The sequence below is a fragment of the Hippocampus zosterae genome, chromosome 5, assembly GCF_025434085.1.
Source record: "Hippocampus zosterae strain Florida chromosome 5, ASM2543408v3, whole genome shotgun sequence".
NCBI lineage: Eukaryota > Metazoa > Chordata > Actinopteri > Syngnathiformes > Syngnathidae > Hippocampus > Hippocampus zosterae.
This window is the reverse complement of record NC_067455.1, coordinates 23,160,348-23,177,168: the sequence shown is the minus strand read 5'-3', so window position 1 is coordinate 23,177,168 and position 16,821 is coordinate 23,160,348. Positions and strand designations below refer to the sequence as shown.

Below are 16,821 nucleotides of genomic sequence, written 5' to 3'. Positions count from 1 at the left end.
CAGCTCATTCGTATCCACTCTTCCCTACAGGCTACCCTCTTAGAATGACACAATGAAATGACATAGTTGTAAGCAGAAGGTGTTCTTGGGTTTGTTACCTATGCTAGTTCAACTCAAAGGAGACATTTCTGAGAAGCAAACTCTTGCGCTGGAATTTAGTGAGGGGTGAAATGACCTCTACTTTGGAGGAAACAAGCAACCGCCTACACAAACACATGGCTCAACAGCAGATATTTCGGGTCCAGAGCCAGCAGGTCATTTGCATCTTATAAAGACAGACGTTCCTTTGAGGACAATTATCCACATTCCGGAAAGGGAAGCCCACTGGTTTCAAAGAGTTGTACAAGAAGCGATCTATGACTATGTTTACATATCGTGAGTAACCATTTCAAAAAGTATTGGCAATATTTGGGTTTTGAAAGGCCATGTTAACACATACAAAACCCCCAAAATGCTCATCTTTGGGTTAAAAAAAAAACAACTCTCAAATTAATCAACAACCTTATTTTTCCACCCGGAGTACAAATCCGCGGGCGTCAATAGGCAGACTCCACACTTTAACCTTAGACCCCCAATCGCGCGGTTTGTGTGTGACACCACCCCGTGAGGGCTGACAGGGGGTGCTGTTAACATATCTTTACGATCATAATGATTATAATCCATTCAATTGATTGATTTGTAGAATGATTCTATGGGATTGTCACACGATGTTGTCATTATATGCGAGAAATCCATGACATACACCACACACATCCACGCAGCGCCCAATCTTTCTGGCTGCAGCTTGATCAAATACACCAAAATCACATGAAACCACCTGCGCCTTTGAGTTAGACTTGCTTTTTGCGAGTCTAAAATGTTGTCTAGTTTTTGGAACCAAATTTTCACAAATGCCGGCAAGCACGGCAGGAACGGTCAGTGAGGCGTTGCGTCCAAAATTATCCAATTCCTAAATTCACAACCACGCTGAACTATACCATTGCCCCGGCATAAAAAAAGTTGATGATGCACCCATTTCTACACTGAGCGAGGTTTCTTTCTGTTACCATATTGTCTGAGGCAACTTAGTGCGCCAGAATACCCACATAGCCCCAAACACGGTAAACTGGACACTAAACACAACATTTTTTATTTTTTCCATTGAGCGCACGGGCGCCAGGCTACCAAAACATGGCCCCAATGTGTGAGTTCTGAACATGATCACACATGCTGATGCATCATATGTTTGTTTGTCACTGTCGTTTTAAACCAAACACTTATTTGTGGTTCTGCTGCTAACAAACTGAGTTCATGTTCTTATCGATGCAACATAAAACATCCATCCATTTTCTGAATCGCTTCATCCTCACAAGGGCCACGGGGCGTGCTGGAGCCTATCCTAGCCATCTTTGGGCCGTAGGCGGGGGACACAATGAACTGGTTGCCAGCCAATCGCATCTGCACTCACACTCACACCGAGGGACAATTTTGAGTGTTCGATCAACCTGCCAAGCATGTTTCTGAAATGTGGGAGGAAAACGGAGGACCCAGAGAAAACCAAGGCAGGCCAATGGGAGAACATGCAAACTCCACACAGGAAGGCCAGAGCTGGAATCGAACCCGGTACCTCTGCACTGTGAGGTCGATGCACTAAGCACTCGGTTGCCGCAACACAAAACAAGTCATCCTAAATTATCTATAGTCGGAAAACAAGAACTTTGCACGATGCAAATTAAGCCTGCTGCTGCATTTGAGTGGAACACTTCAATATGCACATAACGACTGGATGCTTTATTATGAATGATGCTACATTTACTCGTATAGTCTACGTAATCGAAGCAATTTGTCCTTTGTTTTGCTACCGCTGTACCGATGCACTTACATACACAATGCATGTACATACAATAGAAAACTCTCCCTCTCTCTCTCTCTCTCTCTCTCTCTCTCTCTCTCTCTCTCTCTCTCTCTCTCTCTCTCTCTCTCTCTCTCTCTCTCTCTCTCTCTCTCTCTCTCTCTCTCTCTCTCTCTCTCTCTCTCTCTCTCTCTCTCTCTCTCTCTCTCTCTCTCTCCCTCTCTCCCTCTCTCTCTCTCTCTCTCTCTCTCTCTCTCTCTCCCTCTCTCTCTCTCCATGTTTGTATCACATACTGTGTTTACACTTGCAAATAAAATGTATGTGAGCAATACAGCTGCTTTTTTCAGTGTTGTCCAGAAGCAATCATAACTATGTGATTGAAGCAAAGTTTTCTGGTGCTCTAATCTTAAAATGACAAATTCAGACTCTCATTAGAACATTTTCATACATACACTTTTTTTTAATGAAACCCATTTTTGCCGATATAATAGGCTTTTTTGACTCTCGTTTTGAAAACACACTTCAAGAATGCAGCTCAAGACCATGTCTTAACACCGCTGTCATGGCATTGTTGTCATATTCCTTGATATGATTTTGTTGGGTTTTTTTCCGCATATACAATGGTCCGTTCCAAAAGATGAAAGTTAAGTGAGGTGAGATCTGGGGATGTGGGAGGCCATAACGCAAGACCACACTGACCAATCCAAGCATCTGGAAAGTGCTGATTTGACCATTGACACACATGAATACCACAATGGAGCTTCATCTTGCCAAAACCACAAATTCAAAAACACTACAAAGGTGGCCCACAAAATCATATTGAAATGTGTTCTCAAAACACCAGTAAAAAAATGTGTACTGTATAATTTTTCCTAGGTAGGGAAACTTACAGGGTACTTATGTTAAATCAGCACAACAATGAGCAAACCCAACAATGAAATGGAGATTAGAGCAAAACGTTTTTTTTTTTCCCCTGTGGTTGAAATTACAAAACACCCCGAATCAGGTCAGTCTGACCAGTGTCAGGTTGTCATACACCATTGTAAGTTCACTTTAAAAGCAAGCAGTCATGTAACTCGATTCATGTGCAGTAGCTCCAAATTATAGCCACATTTAACACAAGAAGAAAATACTCGATGTTAAATGAACATGAGCAGCATTTCAAAGACATTTTCATGGATCCAGTGATTCAACTTCAATCACCTTTCGATTAAGGTATTTATTTTTATTACATTAAAATAAACAATTTTCATACAGTGCAGCTACGCGAAGAGTGACAATCATCGTCGAGTTTTGATTTTGCAAATTCAGCGTGATTTTTCTTTCCAAATAACTATTGACTCGTTCGACTAGCTTTTCTTTCTATTACAGTTACATTTTTGGATGGTCACAAAAGGACATGGGGGGAAAAAAAATCTGGATAAATGAGCTCCAAATTTCTCATCTGTCGAGGAGTTTTGAGCACCTCTAATATATAATACTATGCTTGAGTAGTGATTATGCAGTACATACTTATCTAGACGTAGAACTAAATATAACTTCTGAGCACATGATTCTTTATGCTGTGGGCATAAAAAAGAGACGCAGATTATTGGGAAATCCAACAAACGATGGATAATAAAACATGTTACATACACAGAACATCAGCTATTATTTACAAGACCACAATATATTGATTCCAATATGAGCGGTCTATCCTCAATCTTCGGACATTTCATCAGAGAGTTCAGAAAGGAGGTAAGAGCATACTGTAATTTCCATAATTGTAGGTATTTCAGAGGTTTTATATTATAGCACCATTGCACACCACTATTATTTATTTATTTAGGTCTTCATCATTACTGGTCCTGTAGAAAGGTGACCGTTCTATATAGCATGCTTGAATCTATAAGGCGCCCTGGAGTTCTTTAGAACTCTAACCGAAGGACCATTTGGTTTCATATCCAAGAATGATATGGTTCTCATTTGGTGCCATGCAGTATAGAACTCCTGAATCATGCTTGGTTCTTTATGGAACCAACTGAGAACGAGTGATACTTGTCCCAAAAGTGAAGTCCTTTGGTGTCAAACGACGAACCTTTTTTTTTTAGAGTGAATGTGAGCCTTTGTGTATTAATTTGTTTTTCCTCTTTACTATTTGCTACTGCGGTGTCTCATAAAAGTGTCTTTGTGGGATTATCACGAGCAATCAACAATCCTGGTTTCATAGTGCCTGAGGAAAAGAAGCAAAGAAAATCATACCAATCTAAAGTGTCCTCCACAGAACATAAGAAAAATGAAAAGTCATAAGCTCTGCAACCAGGATCTCCAAGACTGAGCTCGCCAAAGGGGCCAAGAAAATATGCAATTATAGCCAATCCATTCAGAGCGATGACCCATTCGCAGCACTTTTCATCACAAAAAGATGCAATTTGATGGCCATCTGTCATTAAAAGTGAAAATTGTCATCAACATAGTAATTGAGGTGCATTTGGACAATGGCAGCAGGGGATACCATGCTGTCAGGTTGCCTTTGACCTTTTGGCTGTTGCGCTAAACAAATTCAGAAAAAGGGAACACAAAAAGCAAGATGTGCAGAAGGATTAAAAAAAAAAAATCAGGAACCCAAAGCTGACGACGTTGAAAACATACACTAATACTCTTTAGTGAGAGATCCAAGCATGGAAACATGGGTGCAAAAGTCATGCCCGTGCCATTTTGTGAATCCCTGGTGAGTTGTTATAGTTCTGCAAGCCCAAACAAAACAAAACAAGATATGAACATCATGTGCAAAATAGTTACATAAACGAGACACGTATAAGGTAGCAAACGTCTTACCCTCATGGCAGTCGATATCCATGGCAGAAATCGGGAAACCGTGGTGTAAACGCCAGGCTTCTTTGCCGTTGCACATTCTATTCCCCAGCTCACCACCCCCAGCAAACGGTATCTGCTGGTTTTGGACAAGCGGTCGTCTGCCATAAAGGGGCCTCCACTATCTCCCTGACACCACCAAATAAGAGACAATTGAGAGATTGACATGAATAAATAGCATGTAGCATATCTGACAAGAAAGACGATGCAATGGAATATATGACAAAAACCTCTCACTTGCCCCCTCAAAAAAAAAACACCCATCAAAGAAAGTTCTCTTTTTCACCAAAAAGCTCCAAAATTTACTTAGTTGGACAAACAAAATGGTGGTGGGGGGGGGGGGGGGGGGGTTGGGTTTTTTTTGCTCCAGCAGGGGTGGCCAACCAGTCAGACTATTTTTTTACTGTGTTACTGCAAAGAGCCACACACACACACGACCATGCACTCGCGCACATATGCATGCACGCCACGACGAGCAACAGCCTGAGCGCCCGAACATAAATGAAACCTTAAGACACAAACATACAAATCCCCCCCCCCCCCCCCCACACACACATTTCCTTCTCCCACTGCTCGCGTTCGACTTGGGACCAGTCTGCTGGCTCTTGATCGATTGTGATGGACATATTGGGAACCTCTGCCTTAAAAACTGTGGTAATTTGCTGACTAGCTTAGCACTTAGCAGTTAGTGCCGTTGTCTGCACACGACCGGTGATTCAGTCATCGGATTGGTTGCTTTCTACGTCAATCAAGTAACGGTATTGGTAATAGGCTGACGTAGTACATTCTGTGTATTTAGCACCGTTGTTTTAATGGCAGCGCCATCGCCGAGGCGTTTGACAATTTTCGTGTAAAAGCCCGGGAGCTGCATTGTACCAGCCAAAGAGCCGCATGCGGCAGGGAGCCGCGGGTTGGCCACCCGTGTGCTAGAGTAAGAATTTTTTTGGTGCATGAGAATTTTTTTTAAGTGAATTGTCTTGGTCTGGTTCAGGGGCTTTCTGGTGCATGTGAGAGTTGCTTTTTTTGGTGAGGCTGGAATTTTTTGTCACAAGTATTTTTGGTAAGTGAGAGAGAGATGTTTGCTCGTGGGTGTGTGTTTTTTGGTGAGATGCGAGTTTTTGGTGTGAGTGGTTTATGAAGTTGTGTGAGATGTTTTCGGTTAGTGAGATAGGTTTTGTGATGTGTGTGACAGGTTTGAAGGTGAGAGTTTTGTTTTGTGAGCATTTTTGTGAGCGAGAGGTTTTTTGGTGCACCTGCCAGGGAGCGAGTGTTTTTGTGTGTGTGATGATTTCCCTTGAGAGACGTTTATTTGTGTGTATAAACGTTTTTGGGGTGAATGTTACGAGGACAGTTTGTGTAAGAGTTCTTTTTTCTGGGGGGGTGACACGGAGCGTGTTAGACAATTTTGTAGTGTGAGTTGGATTATTTTGGTTCACGTGGCAATATTTTATGAGCATGAGTTTGTGTGTGAGTTCTTTTTGGGTAGTGTGAGAGGTTTATTGGTGTGTGTGTGTGTGTGTGTTGGGGGTGTGTGCCCGTGCTTTTGAGAGCAATTTTTTGGGGGTGCACATAAGAGGTTTTGGTGAGTAACATTTGTCATACGTGTGAGTACTCCTGGTGAGTGTGAGAGGTTTTTCAAGCTGAGAGAGGTTTAGTTGATGTGTTAGATGCTTTTCAGTCAAAGTGAGAGGTGTCTGTGATCTTGAGAGATTTTCTGTGAGCTTGAGAATTTCTTTTGTAGCCTGAGAGGTTTTTTGATGTGTAAGGGAGGTATTTTGAAGAGGCTTAGAAGGGTTTTTGCGTGTGTGTGTGTGTGTGTGTGAGAGAGAGAGAGAGAGAGAGAGAGAGAGAGAGGGAGATTTTGGGTGTGCGTTCGTTTTATTGGTGAGAGTTTTTGGAGGGTTTTTTTCTTGGTGAGTGTAAGAATCTATGATGTTTTTCTGTGAGGCCCAAATGGCAGCGGGATGTTACAGCCACATCAGCACAGACATTAGAAGACACACTGACCTGGCAAGCATCCACACCTCCCTTCTCAAAGCCAGCACAGAACATGCTGCCGGTGATCTGGTTGTAGTAGTAATCAGGCGCATTGCACATAGCGTCACTGATGACGGGGACGTTCACTTCATGCAGAACGTCCGTTTCGTCGCCTTGTTGTACAGTAAGCAATGAGTCTTATTAGAAGTGACATAACAATAACAGTACTTTTTCACATCAGCATCTATACCGTGACCCCAAAAAAACCCCACTCACCAGAGTCTCCTAAGCTCCCCCAGCCTATTACTGTGCCTATCTGTCCGTCTCTTATTCTTTGGCCATACGCTGGCAGGCAAATGGGTTGGATATATTCTACAAACAGCAGAAAAAAAACATTTATAGAAAAAAATCACATGTATAGTGTTTGTTATTATGCATGCCACACAATGGCAATATGTAATAAAGCAGATTCAGTTTGTGAGCATTCACCAGTCAGTGTTGCTAACCCTTTATTTTAACCTTCATATCAAAATAGTGTTATAAAAGGCAAACACTAGATGGGACAAACAAACAAGCTGAAGTGCGGTTTTGAAAGCATGCAAACGCTTCACTGCTGAACAAGAAAAAAAATAAACTTCCACGTAAAACACTCACCGGTGCCACAGAGATAAATCTGTTTTGATTTAGACTTTTAATGAGTTCTGATGAAAAGCTCTATTTAAGGGACCAGGATAACTCTCTGAACAAAATGCTTCAATTGTAAGTGATGAATATTAACCCTTTCAGGGACAGCTGTTACTACAGTGGACATGCAGCTTATCAGGTTACGGGGTGCATGAATGGGTTAATTGTGTTTGCCTTTATCGCTCTGGTCATACAAAACAGACATGCGTATGTGGAAGAAGATGCTTGCATGATTCCTCTCTTCCTCACTATGTCTTACCATTGAAGGTGATGGGCTTAGCAAGGGCCAGTACAGCAATGTCACTGCTGTGATCATCAATGCTATTGACCACAAAGGGTAGGTAGTTGCCGTGGTAAACGATAGTTTTCACTTCCGCCACGTTGGCATTGGCTGGTTTGTTGTAGATGGAGCCCATCAATACACGCCAGTGACTAATAAAGCCATTACGCCTAGTAAAAACAAAGGGGCAAAAAAAATAAAGACATTGCACATTAGTATTATATTATTCATAAAACATTTCTTGTATTTAATGGTACACTTAGACAACCTTTGGGATCCAACATACATTGTAATTGTTGCAGAATTCTGCCTCCCGAGCTGAGACTTTTTAAAAAAATATTTGTATTATGATTGCAGTTTGTAGTGGTGTTGTGAGTGATCTAATGCACTGAAAAGTCCAATTAATGTTTATGCTTATGCATATCACTCATATGCTATAAAATGAACATAGTATTGTGAACTGTGATTGTTTTCAGAATAAGATATGATAAGATATCCCTTGGCACAATCATTGTAAATGTGTGAACAGACGTCTTTGGTTTTCAAGACTATAATGTTACATTTTGGACTATAAGGGCCTGGCGTCCACTTACGACGACGTTACATGAATTAAAAAGATAATTCTTTGTTTTTACACTCATCAGGTCCCAATTAGCCTAAATATCAAAGAGAAAATAAAAACAAAATAAAAATGCATGCCTTGCAAGAGTTTGGGTCTTATGCTATAAAGACCCGAATTGTTACTTCGGTAGAATTTTCAAGTAGCTGTGCTTTGCATGAGTATTTATTTTTCGGACACATTTTTACTTTTACTTCCTCTTCATTGATTTTACAGCATTAGCGCCATCTACAGGGAAATTATTTTGTGTCCAGTTTTATTTTTTTATTTGGGTTTTTTCACTCTGCCAAGTTATCAAAATGGGTAGTGTACATAAGTCACACGTAAAATTATCTTGACATTTTACTTTTGCACTAGAGTACATTTCAGAGTCTTTACTTTTTTAACTAACTTAAGTGAAGCTCTTGAGTCTTTTTTAGTATATGGAGGCAATTTCTTAAAAAGAGAATGTGAGTACTTTTGCCTGCAGTGCAAATAAGCGATGATCTAAATTTCATGCGTGAGATCAAGCTCCGCCTCTTACTTGGGGAAGCAGTGAGCTGCAGAGACAATCCAGCGGTCGGAGATGATCGATCCGCCACACTGATGAACTCCATTGTACTGCAAGCTGACCTGCCACGGCCACATGCCTTGCCTCGCTTCCATGCCACCGACGATGCGGTCTGCTGCAAAACTACGCCTGCCACAGTCTGGTGAGGGAGAAGGAATTGAATTCTGGGGTAAATGTGAACGGAATTGTTACGGTTCTGTGTCAGTCTGGCCAGCAGGTGGCATCAGCGGACTTTTGTGCACACCTGCTGCCAATCTATGATTAGTCTCAGTCTGTATTTAAGGAGCCCTCTGACATGCACATATCGCTGGAGTATTGAATTTCGCCTTGCTACTTCTTTGCTCATTGACTGCTATTGCTACAGACCTCGTCGTGTTTCGCTTTTTGAACTCTCGGTGCTCAGTATTTTGTAAGTATGGTTCTTAGTTTGTGATTTGGCTCTCGCTTGCGTGTGGTGGTTACGTTGTTTTTTGTTTGCCTTCACGATTCTTATTTTCCCCCCTTGCCTTTTGTGCAAGCGCTTTTTGTTATTCGTTTTTGTGCCTCTGGTCCTTGTTTTGACCAGCACTTTATGTTACTACTTTGTCGGTGCGAATTTTTGTATATTAAACCCTTTTGCTACGGAGACCTTGTTTAGTGTCTGCGTTTCGGGGATCCACTTCCTTATTTTTTGTTGTGCGCGAAGCAATTATCCTATCGCTTCGTGCACAACGTGATCGGAATGGGTCACGGGACTGATGGGATGGGCGAAAAGGAAAACAAAGGTGAAACAATGGTGGAATGAGAAAGATACAGGTTGACATCTTACCTTGGCATAACAATGTGAGGACTTGCTTGCTCTCACAGTCGCTGGAACAGAAATGACACTTGATAAGAGAAGAGCAACCTACCTCATTAGAATTTAAAGTACAGTGGAATCTAGAGTAAGTCAAGAGAAAATGATTTAAAATGGACAACCAGCAAGAGTGTTTCCATGGCTATTATGAATCAATGGAACGAGGTGAGCGTTTTGACTGTTTCTATACATCTAGTATGATTGAACTGAAATGTTAGTGTAGTTACCATAGGAACAAAGCATCTTTGATTTTCTTGCCAAAACTCAGCTCTTCGGTTCTGACACAGAAGAAGCCTCCATCACTGCCAACATCTTGCACGGACGTGATCGAGTAATTCACCACGCTGAAAAAAAACCCCACATTGGTTTTGCGTTGGTCATACGATGGACCTTTCGACATCGTCTCACCTGACAAAGCCCACTTCCTCACAGCTGACCCGAGCCAGAAGCTCATTGGCTGAGGAGGAGCACACTTGACGCCACCTCTTCTGAGTGGAATCGAAGATTCTGAGATGTTGGTCGGCAGAATTTACTTGAACTGTTTGGGATCAAATCAACATGTTAGTGGGATTTGGCAGTGGTACGCAAAGTTTAGTCTGAAGGTTTTTTTTTTTTTTTCGTGTGTGATGATGAACATCTGCACCCAGCCACAACACTCTTTAGTACGAGAGTTGGACCAAAAATCGGGTCTTCCCAAACATCATGATGCTCAGTTTAGACTTTGTAGTACCAGTATTAACTGGACAATATGTGCATTATTGTAGCTGTTGTTTCAAGTGGGGTAGAACCGGAATGCACCAAGTCTACAATAGCAATAATATTATAGGATCGCGAAACAAACAGCCCCAGCTGCCAATCAAAACTGAGCATTACCTGCGGTATTTGATACAGCTCTTGTATCATGTCATGTATTATGAAAGTGGTCAACAGCTTGTAAGTGGTCACAGGAAACAAACCAGTGTGTTTTGAACAACAATTACCATTGTAGTGTCCTGTATCTTCCTCCACAGTGCAATATGTGACTAAAAAGGAGACAAGAAAAAAAACGCACATTCATTGAAGAAGTGCAACATGTCATACAATGATGTGTATCTTTTCTACTGCTTGTGTTGGAGTATGTATCTGACCTATGACCCAGATTGCTGCTCCAATGGCTCCCAAGGTCATGAGCATCACACACACACCCATCAGGCGGCAAGGGGTTAACACACAGGTGAGCGAGATCCCCCTGTTCACTGCATACACACAAGAATAAGTGGAAGACTCAACAGCAGAGATGCAAATTAAACTAACAACACGAGCAATCATAACAATTGAGAATAATGGAGTCATGTCGACACCAACGAGCAAGTTTTAGTGTAAACAGAAATAAATTCTGAGGACTTGGAAGGGACTCCAAGCTATGGTTTGGCACATGGCGAGAAGAAATGACTCGTGATCAATAGTCTAAAGCAAGGGTCAGTAAGTTTAAACACCCAGAGCCATTTGGCCCATCTCCCACAGAAACAAACACACGCGCGCACACACACACACTCTCACACACACACACAACCCGATTTATGGGTCACTTATGGGTCATTTATCACTTGACTTCGAAAACATTTTATTTTATTTCTGGAAAAAGTGCTTGGTTTTCAAATAAAATAATCAATGTATATTTGAGACTTCCTCGTCTTTATAAAATTAAAGCCAACTTAAAAATTTTCCACCAGCCCCAAACCAAAAACACCATCTGCTTCCGTGTTCTGTCATCATTTCGTTGCACATGGAGCGTGTAGCTGTCCACTTCAATTTCAAAAGAACAATTTCACTTTACAATCTATAAATTAAATATCTCAATATGTCTCGGTGCCAGGTGTCGCACATTGGCGGTTGTAATGCATATTTTGAGTGATTAAAAAAAATAAAACGTTCTACTTTGTTGTTAAAAGGTCACATTCACCACAATCCTCCAATGTATAAGTGAAATTAAACAATCAGCATTTAGTTCCCAAAATCACAAAGAGGCACAGCAGGAGGATGAAAGAGCCCCATACGGTTGTCTACCACTGGTATCAAGTCTAATGTCCACGCAAGAACATGCTTAAGGATATCGTGTCATAACTGCCCTGCATGCACAGTCCAAGCGTTGCCACAGAGGCAAGCCGATGCCTCCGGGTCAAGAGACATGGAGTTTTTAAACTGAAAAAGTGCAAACACTGCTGAATGTTTGACAAAGTAAGTTGGCTGAAATTATAGACCACTTTCGCCAGTTGGTGACCGCAGACAGCATCTCCCTTTTCATTTCATCGCACTTCATCTTTACCACTATTTTTATCAACAATAGAGCCACAAAGATCGTGGTAATATTATTCACATGTAAATTCATGCTCACTTCAAATTCACAATGCTGCGAGTTGTGCGTGTTTGACGCATTTACAGCAAATGTGGAGAGGAAACCAAGCAAGATATTTAATTTTTTTTTTCAGTGTAAGTAATGGATGAACCCGTCGCCGATCCATTCCTTAGACCTCGCCAGTGCCGGTTCACGGACCAGCAGGGCCGTCCAATTAGGCAGTGCCTTGCTCCCCATACAACAGAGGCACAGCAGCTCAAATAACACAAATTGCATAACAGCTGTGGTAAGATACTCACCACAACTGCGCTATAGTATTGGAAATTTGTTATTTATTGAAAAGTAACTTGCAATTGCGCAGGACAGCCACTGATGGAGTGAAATTCCTTAATATAAACTGGTGCAATTAAGGCTCACTTATGCCAATAAGCCCGAATGTGAACTTGGGCCCCGTTTTAACCCCGCCTAAAAAATCCAGACAGCTGGAATAATGAAAAAGAGTTTCACGATATAGCTCAACAATTCAGTCCTAAATTGTTTTCAGACAGTGCATGTTTTCTTCAAACAAATTACATGCATTCAGAAACAAACCCATCAAAATCCCTTTTCCGTATTTTTAACAGAAAAAATTCCTTTAATGCAGGGGTAGGGAACTCCGGTTCCTGGAGATCCAGATCCTGCCTGTTTTAGATCCCGCCCTACTCCAACACACCTGATTCAAATGATCAGCTCATCAGCAAGCTCTGTCGAGGCCTGAAACAATTATGAACAGTTGAATCAGGTGTGTTGGACACGGGATGGGATCTAAAACAGGCAGAAAATGGCTCTTGAGGTACCAGAATTCCCTAGCCCAGTTTTAATGGCTTCCACAAAACCTTGTGGTAAGGTCATAAGCAAGGGGCAGAGGCGGAAGAGACCAGATAAATATCTAAATCCAGCATCGTGCTTTTGTCAAGAGTCTAAGCTTGGCAACAGTAGCGGAAAGTCTTCTCAATTAGTCGTGAGGAATGATCAGTTTCATTTGTAACCCTGAAAATGTAATCAAGTTTAGGGTGGTTTTCTGTTTATTCAGTTTCATGAGAAATCATTACAGCAGTGAATATCCTTTTGACCTGTTCCTGACATTTGGACTTTGGGAAACACATTCTAAAACAAACTAGAAATCCAGATTTTTTTTTAATTCATCTGTTTTCTTTTGGTTTAGTTATTTTCAAAAACGATGCTCAGCAAAATTCAACATAACTTCACGCCAATTTAAATAGGAAACGAGGCCATAATGTCTCCCCAACAAAAACAGCTTGCTTCCTCACAGCAAAGATAGTGGTTTAAAAAATAATAATCAGCAGGAGACCTCAGTCGATGTCAGAGGTCCCATTGCATAAAAACACAGTTTCAGTCACAACTTCTCACACACAGCAAGGCCCAGATTGTGCACACAGCTAGATAGGGAACTGCCCAAAGCTGCAAGTGCAAATACTTCATAAGCAACTGTGGCACTCACTTTGAGCATCTCCTCAGCAAGGCAAGGAAGGACCACATAAGATCATTTGCTGTCATTCTTTGAGGATTGACCAAACAGATAGGAATAGATCATTTATCTTGTCTGGGATGTTGAATTGACAAATAGAGGATAAGCAGTCAGCTTGGAACAAATCTGTTAATAGTTAACAATTGTCAAATGGACTGATGTCTGCTCCCTGTCCAAATGCAAAACAACATACAACTTGACCATCAACACATTTTAATTTGAACATGCGTGCGTCCGCACACACGCGCTCGTGCGTGTGTGTGTGTGTGTGTGTGTCATTTACCCATCTTCCCCTCTTTTACAATTTTTTCAGCATACATCTTTGCAGAGTCGGAGGGAGAAAACAACTGTTGAAGTTCTCCTCCTCCTGTATTCCTTCTTTCCTCCCTTGATTTCTTGTGTCACCAACTCCACTGAAAAGATGGAAAGTGGCAAAGAATCAAAAAAGTGGCAAGTTTGAACTTACCGTAACCATAAATAGCAAACCAAGCTGTGTAACTCATACATACATATGTGTGGCTGGATGGACAGACAGACAGATGAACAGATAGATAGATAGATAGATAGATAGATAGATAGATAGATAGATAGAATTCTGTTATTGTTATTATTGTTGTATTTTAGGTAGACACAAAATAGACCTATTCCTATTCTATTTGTAATTGCTTTTCTTCATTCCATTTTGGACTATAGAAACATATTTTAAGTGACAATATTTACACACATTTACGTTTTGGCTAAATGGCAAATGACTAAAACTTCAACAAACATTAGCGCTTAGTAATTGTTTCTCCACAAACGGCTCAGCTCTCTAAATTAAAACTAAATTTTAAAGAGGCTCACCTTATCGTCTCTGAAAGCAGGTGTGCTGGTAGTTTCCTTCAGAATTTAACAGGAATTTGCTTTAGTCCACTAGTGGGGGGAAAAATGACCCAAAACGTTTGAGTGCTGTCAACAAGATAAATCCCAGTATGCAAAGTTTCTCCCCTGTTAATGCCTTGGAGTTCCCTCACAGGTTACTGACCCCAACTAAGCCCTTTAAAAAGTTTTGTACGTCGGGTTTTTGCTGTTGTTTCTTTTTCTTTCTTTTTCTTTTTTTACACTTTCTATCAACCGAAACCACCCGCCTCAGCTATCAATATAAAGTGCGCCACCATCTGAAAGACTAGATACAACGAAAAGGGATCTGGGTGACTTTACTGGAAGTTTTTTCGAGCTAAGTAGTCGTCCTGTTAGGGGGAGAGGAGGAGGGGCGTGCGTGACGTACTGATCGGACTTGCGTTCTTTTTGCATTCGCGACTATTTGTCAAGTGAATTCACTTCAACTATGGGGACCTGAGTTTTATGGGCCAGTTCATTCGTAGATTAGGTCTTTGTGTAAGTAATATTATACAATGTGAAATTTCTGTAAGATTTTTTGCCCCAAAAATATGGTTCTACCAGCACACAAAACTCCAGAGTTACATTAATTACTACATTTTTTCCTCTGTTGGTTTGGCTCATTTCTTTAAACAGAAATGACAATGTCTATATAAAATGTACAAATCTCCACGCCGCCTTCCAAGTGTTCACAACAGAATCTAATTTCTCATTGATTTGATCGAACTGCAAATGTACGAGTAGCCTGCAATTAGCACAATGAGCACACCGACAGCACATTTTCAAAATAAATATAAATTTCTGATCTAAATGAATGAATTTATTCTCAGTTCAATGGTTGTGCTCTCTAAAACATATGTGCATGATTTCATTGTGTAAGTCATCATATGCACAGTTGTTAAAATTAGTCAAGAACTTTACACCATGAACATCATCTATGAATTTCTAGGAACATTGGATAAAGGTTGATGGAATGGAGCTACTTCTTTTTTTAAATCAGATAATTACCCCCGCCGCACACATACACACGCATGCACACAGTTTTATACATTATTGCATTCTGTTAGTTAGTGATGAAACATCTAAGCATTTTGACTTGCACTGAATTACACAATGCCAAAGGGATGATGCATTTTGCGGGTACTAATATATGTGAGAAAGGAATTTGGTTTTGACACATGGGGGAATGCTTTGACATAGATATAAGCTTTTGCAGATAATCAGTGATGTTGTACCAAACCATCCAGGTTTTTGAGGGGGCAAAAGCACAGAGTGAATGCAAATATGCCAAAGCAGTTGAGAAGACCCTTTGCAATTTTGGTGGTACTGACGACTCACAGTATATTTGAAAGGGATCTAGTTTGAAGCATGTGTTAACAGTTTTGGGAGCAACATGAGCTTTTACCAATTAGTTGTACTGTCAAGCAGACCTGTAAAACTGTTTGGCCGAATGACGATTTAGTTTTAAGAATGTCATTTCAGTTTCAAGAAACAAGACAAACCAATGAGAAAAACTGTAAGACATCACATAGGGTGGCCATAAATGACAGAAAAGCAAATGTGTTTCCCCAATAATTCGGTGGTGTAGTCAGTTCAAAGTGTGGGGGCTCAAAGCATCGGCCTCTCCCAACTGAGTCACCGTGAAAGGCACGGGTTTATCCCACTTGGACTGTCACAGTTACGACTGCAAAGCATTCCAGGCAAAACAACAAAGACGACTGATTCCGATAAATTGTTTGTTGTTCTGGTTCATCACAACACATTTTGACGTCTAAGAAACATCCATCTGTCCACCCATTGTCTAATCTGCTTACCCTCCCATGGGCCGTGGGCGCACTGGAGCCTCAATCATTCCTTCATCATATCCTTTATTTATAAAATAATAATAATAATAAGGTCGGCCGCCAATGGTTAGCACGTCGGCTTCACTGTGCAGAGGTACCGGGTTCAATTTCAGCTCCGGCCTCCCTGTGTGGTTTGCATGTTCTCCCCGGGCCTGCATGGGTTTTTTTCCGGGTACTCCGGTTTCCTCCCACATTCCAAAAACATGCACGGCAGGCTGATTGAACACTCCAAATTGTCCCTCCGTGTGGGTGTGAGCGCGGATGGTTGTTTGTCTGTGTGTGCCCTGTGATGGGCTGCAACCGGTTCAGGGTGTCCCCCGCCTACTGCCCGAACACGGCTGTGATGGGCTCCAGCAACCCCTGCGACACTGGTTAGGATGAATGAATCAATTATTACATCATATTATAATATGCATTACATGTCATTTACCAACTATAATTTGTCATACGCTGTCACATTTTAGAACAAAACATTAGGAAAGGGGGCAAATGATTTGATTTGCAAATGACCAAGTTTTGGTAGTCGAGCAGATCCTGGCAAGCAGGCAAACCATGGCGCATTTACAGAGACTGTATTTTGCGCCATAGTGGTGTGAACACAGCTCA

The 16,821-nt window shown here is 41.3% G+C and overlaps 1 protein-coding gene across 2 annotated transcripts; it reads right to left on the bottom strand.

Annotated features, from left to right (window-relative positions):
• Positions 1-3,643: 3,643 nt before the first annotated feature.
• On the bottom strand, positions 3,644-15,102 carry hpn (hepsin). Of its 2 annotated transcripts, none has more exons than XM_052064780.1 (13): positions 14,336-15,102; positions 13,776-13,905; positions 10,757-10,864; positions 10,610-10,651; positions 10,038-10,167; positions 9,857-9,973; positions 9,603-9,643; positions 8,768-8,933; positions 7,605-7,795; positions 6,938-7,033; positions 6,692-6,858; positions 4,649-4,813; positions 3,644-4,557 (listed from the first exon to the last, which is right to left on the bottom strand). In XM_052064780.1, the coding sequence occupies exons 2-13, from the start codon at positions 13,810-13,812 to the stop codon at positions 4,513-4,515; spliced, it is 1,305 nt and encodes a 434-aa protein (XP_051920740.1). In that variant the 5' UTR covers positions 13,813-13,905; positions 14,336-15,102; the 3' UTR covers positions 3,644-4,512. The 2 variants fall into 2 exon arrangements, with proteins under 2 accessions (XP_051920740.1, XP_051920741.1); XM_052064781.1 differs by having other exon boundaries at positions 6,692-6,834; positions 14,336-15,097.
• Positions 15,103-16,821: the final 1,719 nt, after the last annotated feature.

What these genes read in the sequence shown, in the direction of transcription:
- hpn (XM_052064780.1), bottom strand. Translation starts at nt 13,812, where the DNA reads ATGTATGCTGAAAAAATTGTAAAAGAGGGGAAGATGG. An exon ending in GAGGTGTGGATGCTTGCCAG is followed by an intron (nt 4,814 to 6,691) that starts GTCAGTGTGTCT and finishes TGGTGGTGTCAG; the next exon opens with GGAGATAGTGGAGGCCCCTT. An exon ending in GGATATCGACTGCCATGAGG is followed by an intron (nt 4,558 to 4,648) that starts GTAAGACGTTTG and finishes TTGGGCTTGCAG; the next exon opens with AACTATAACAACTCACCAGG.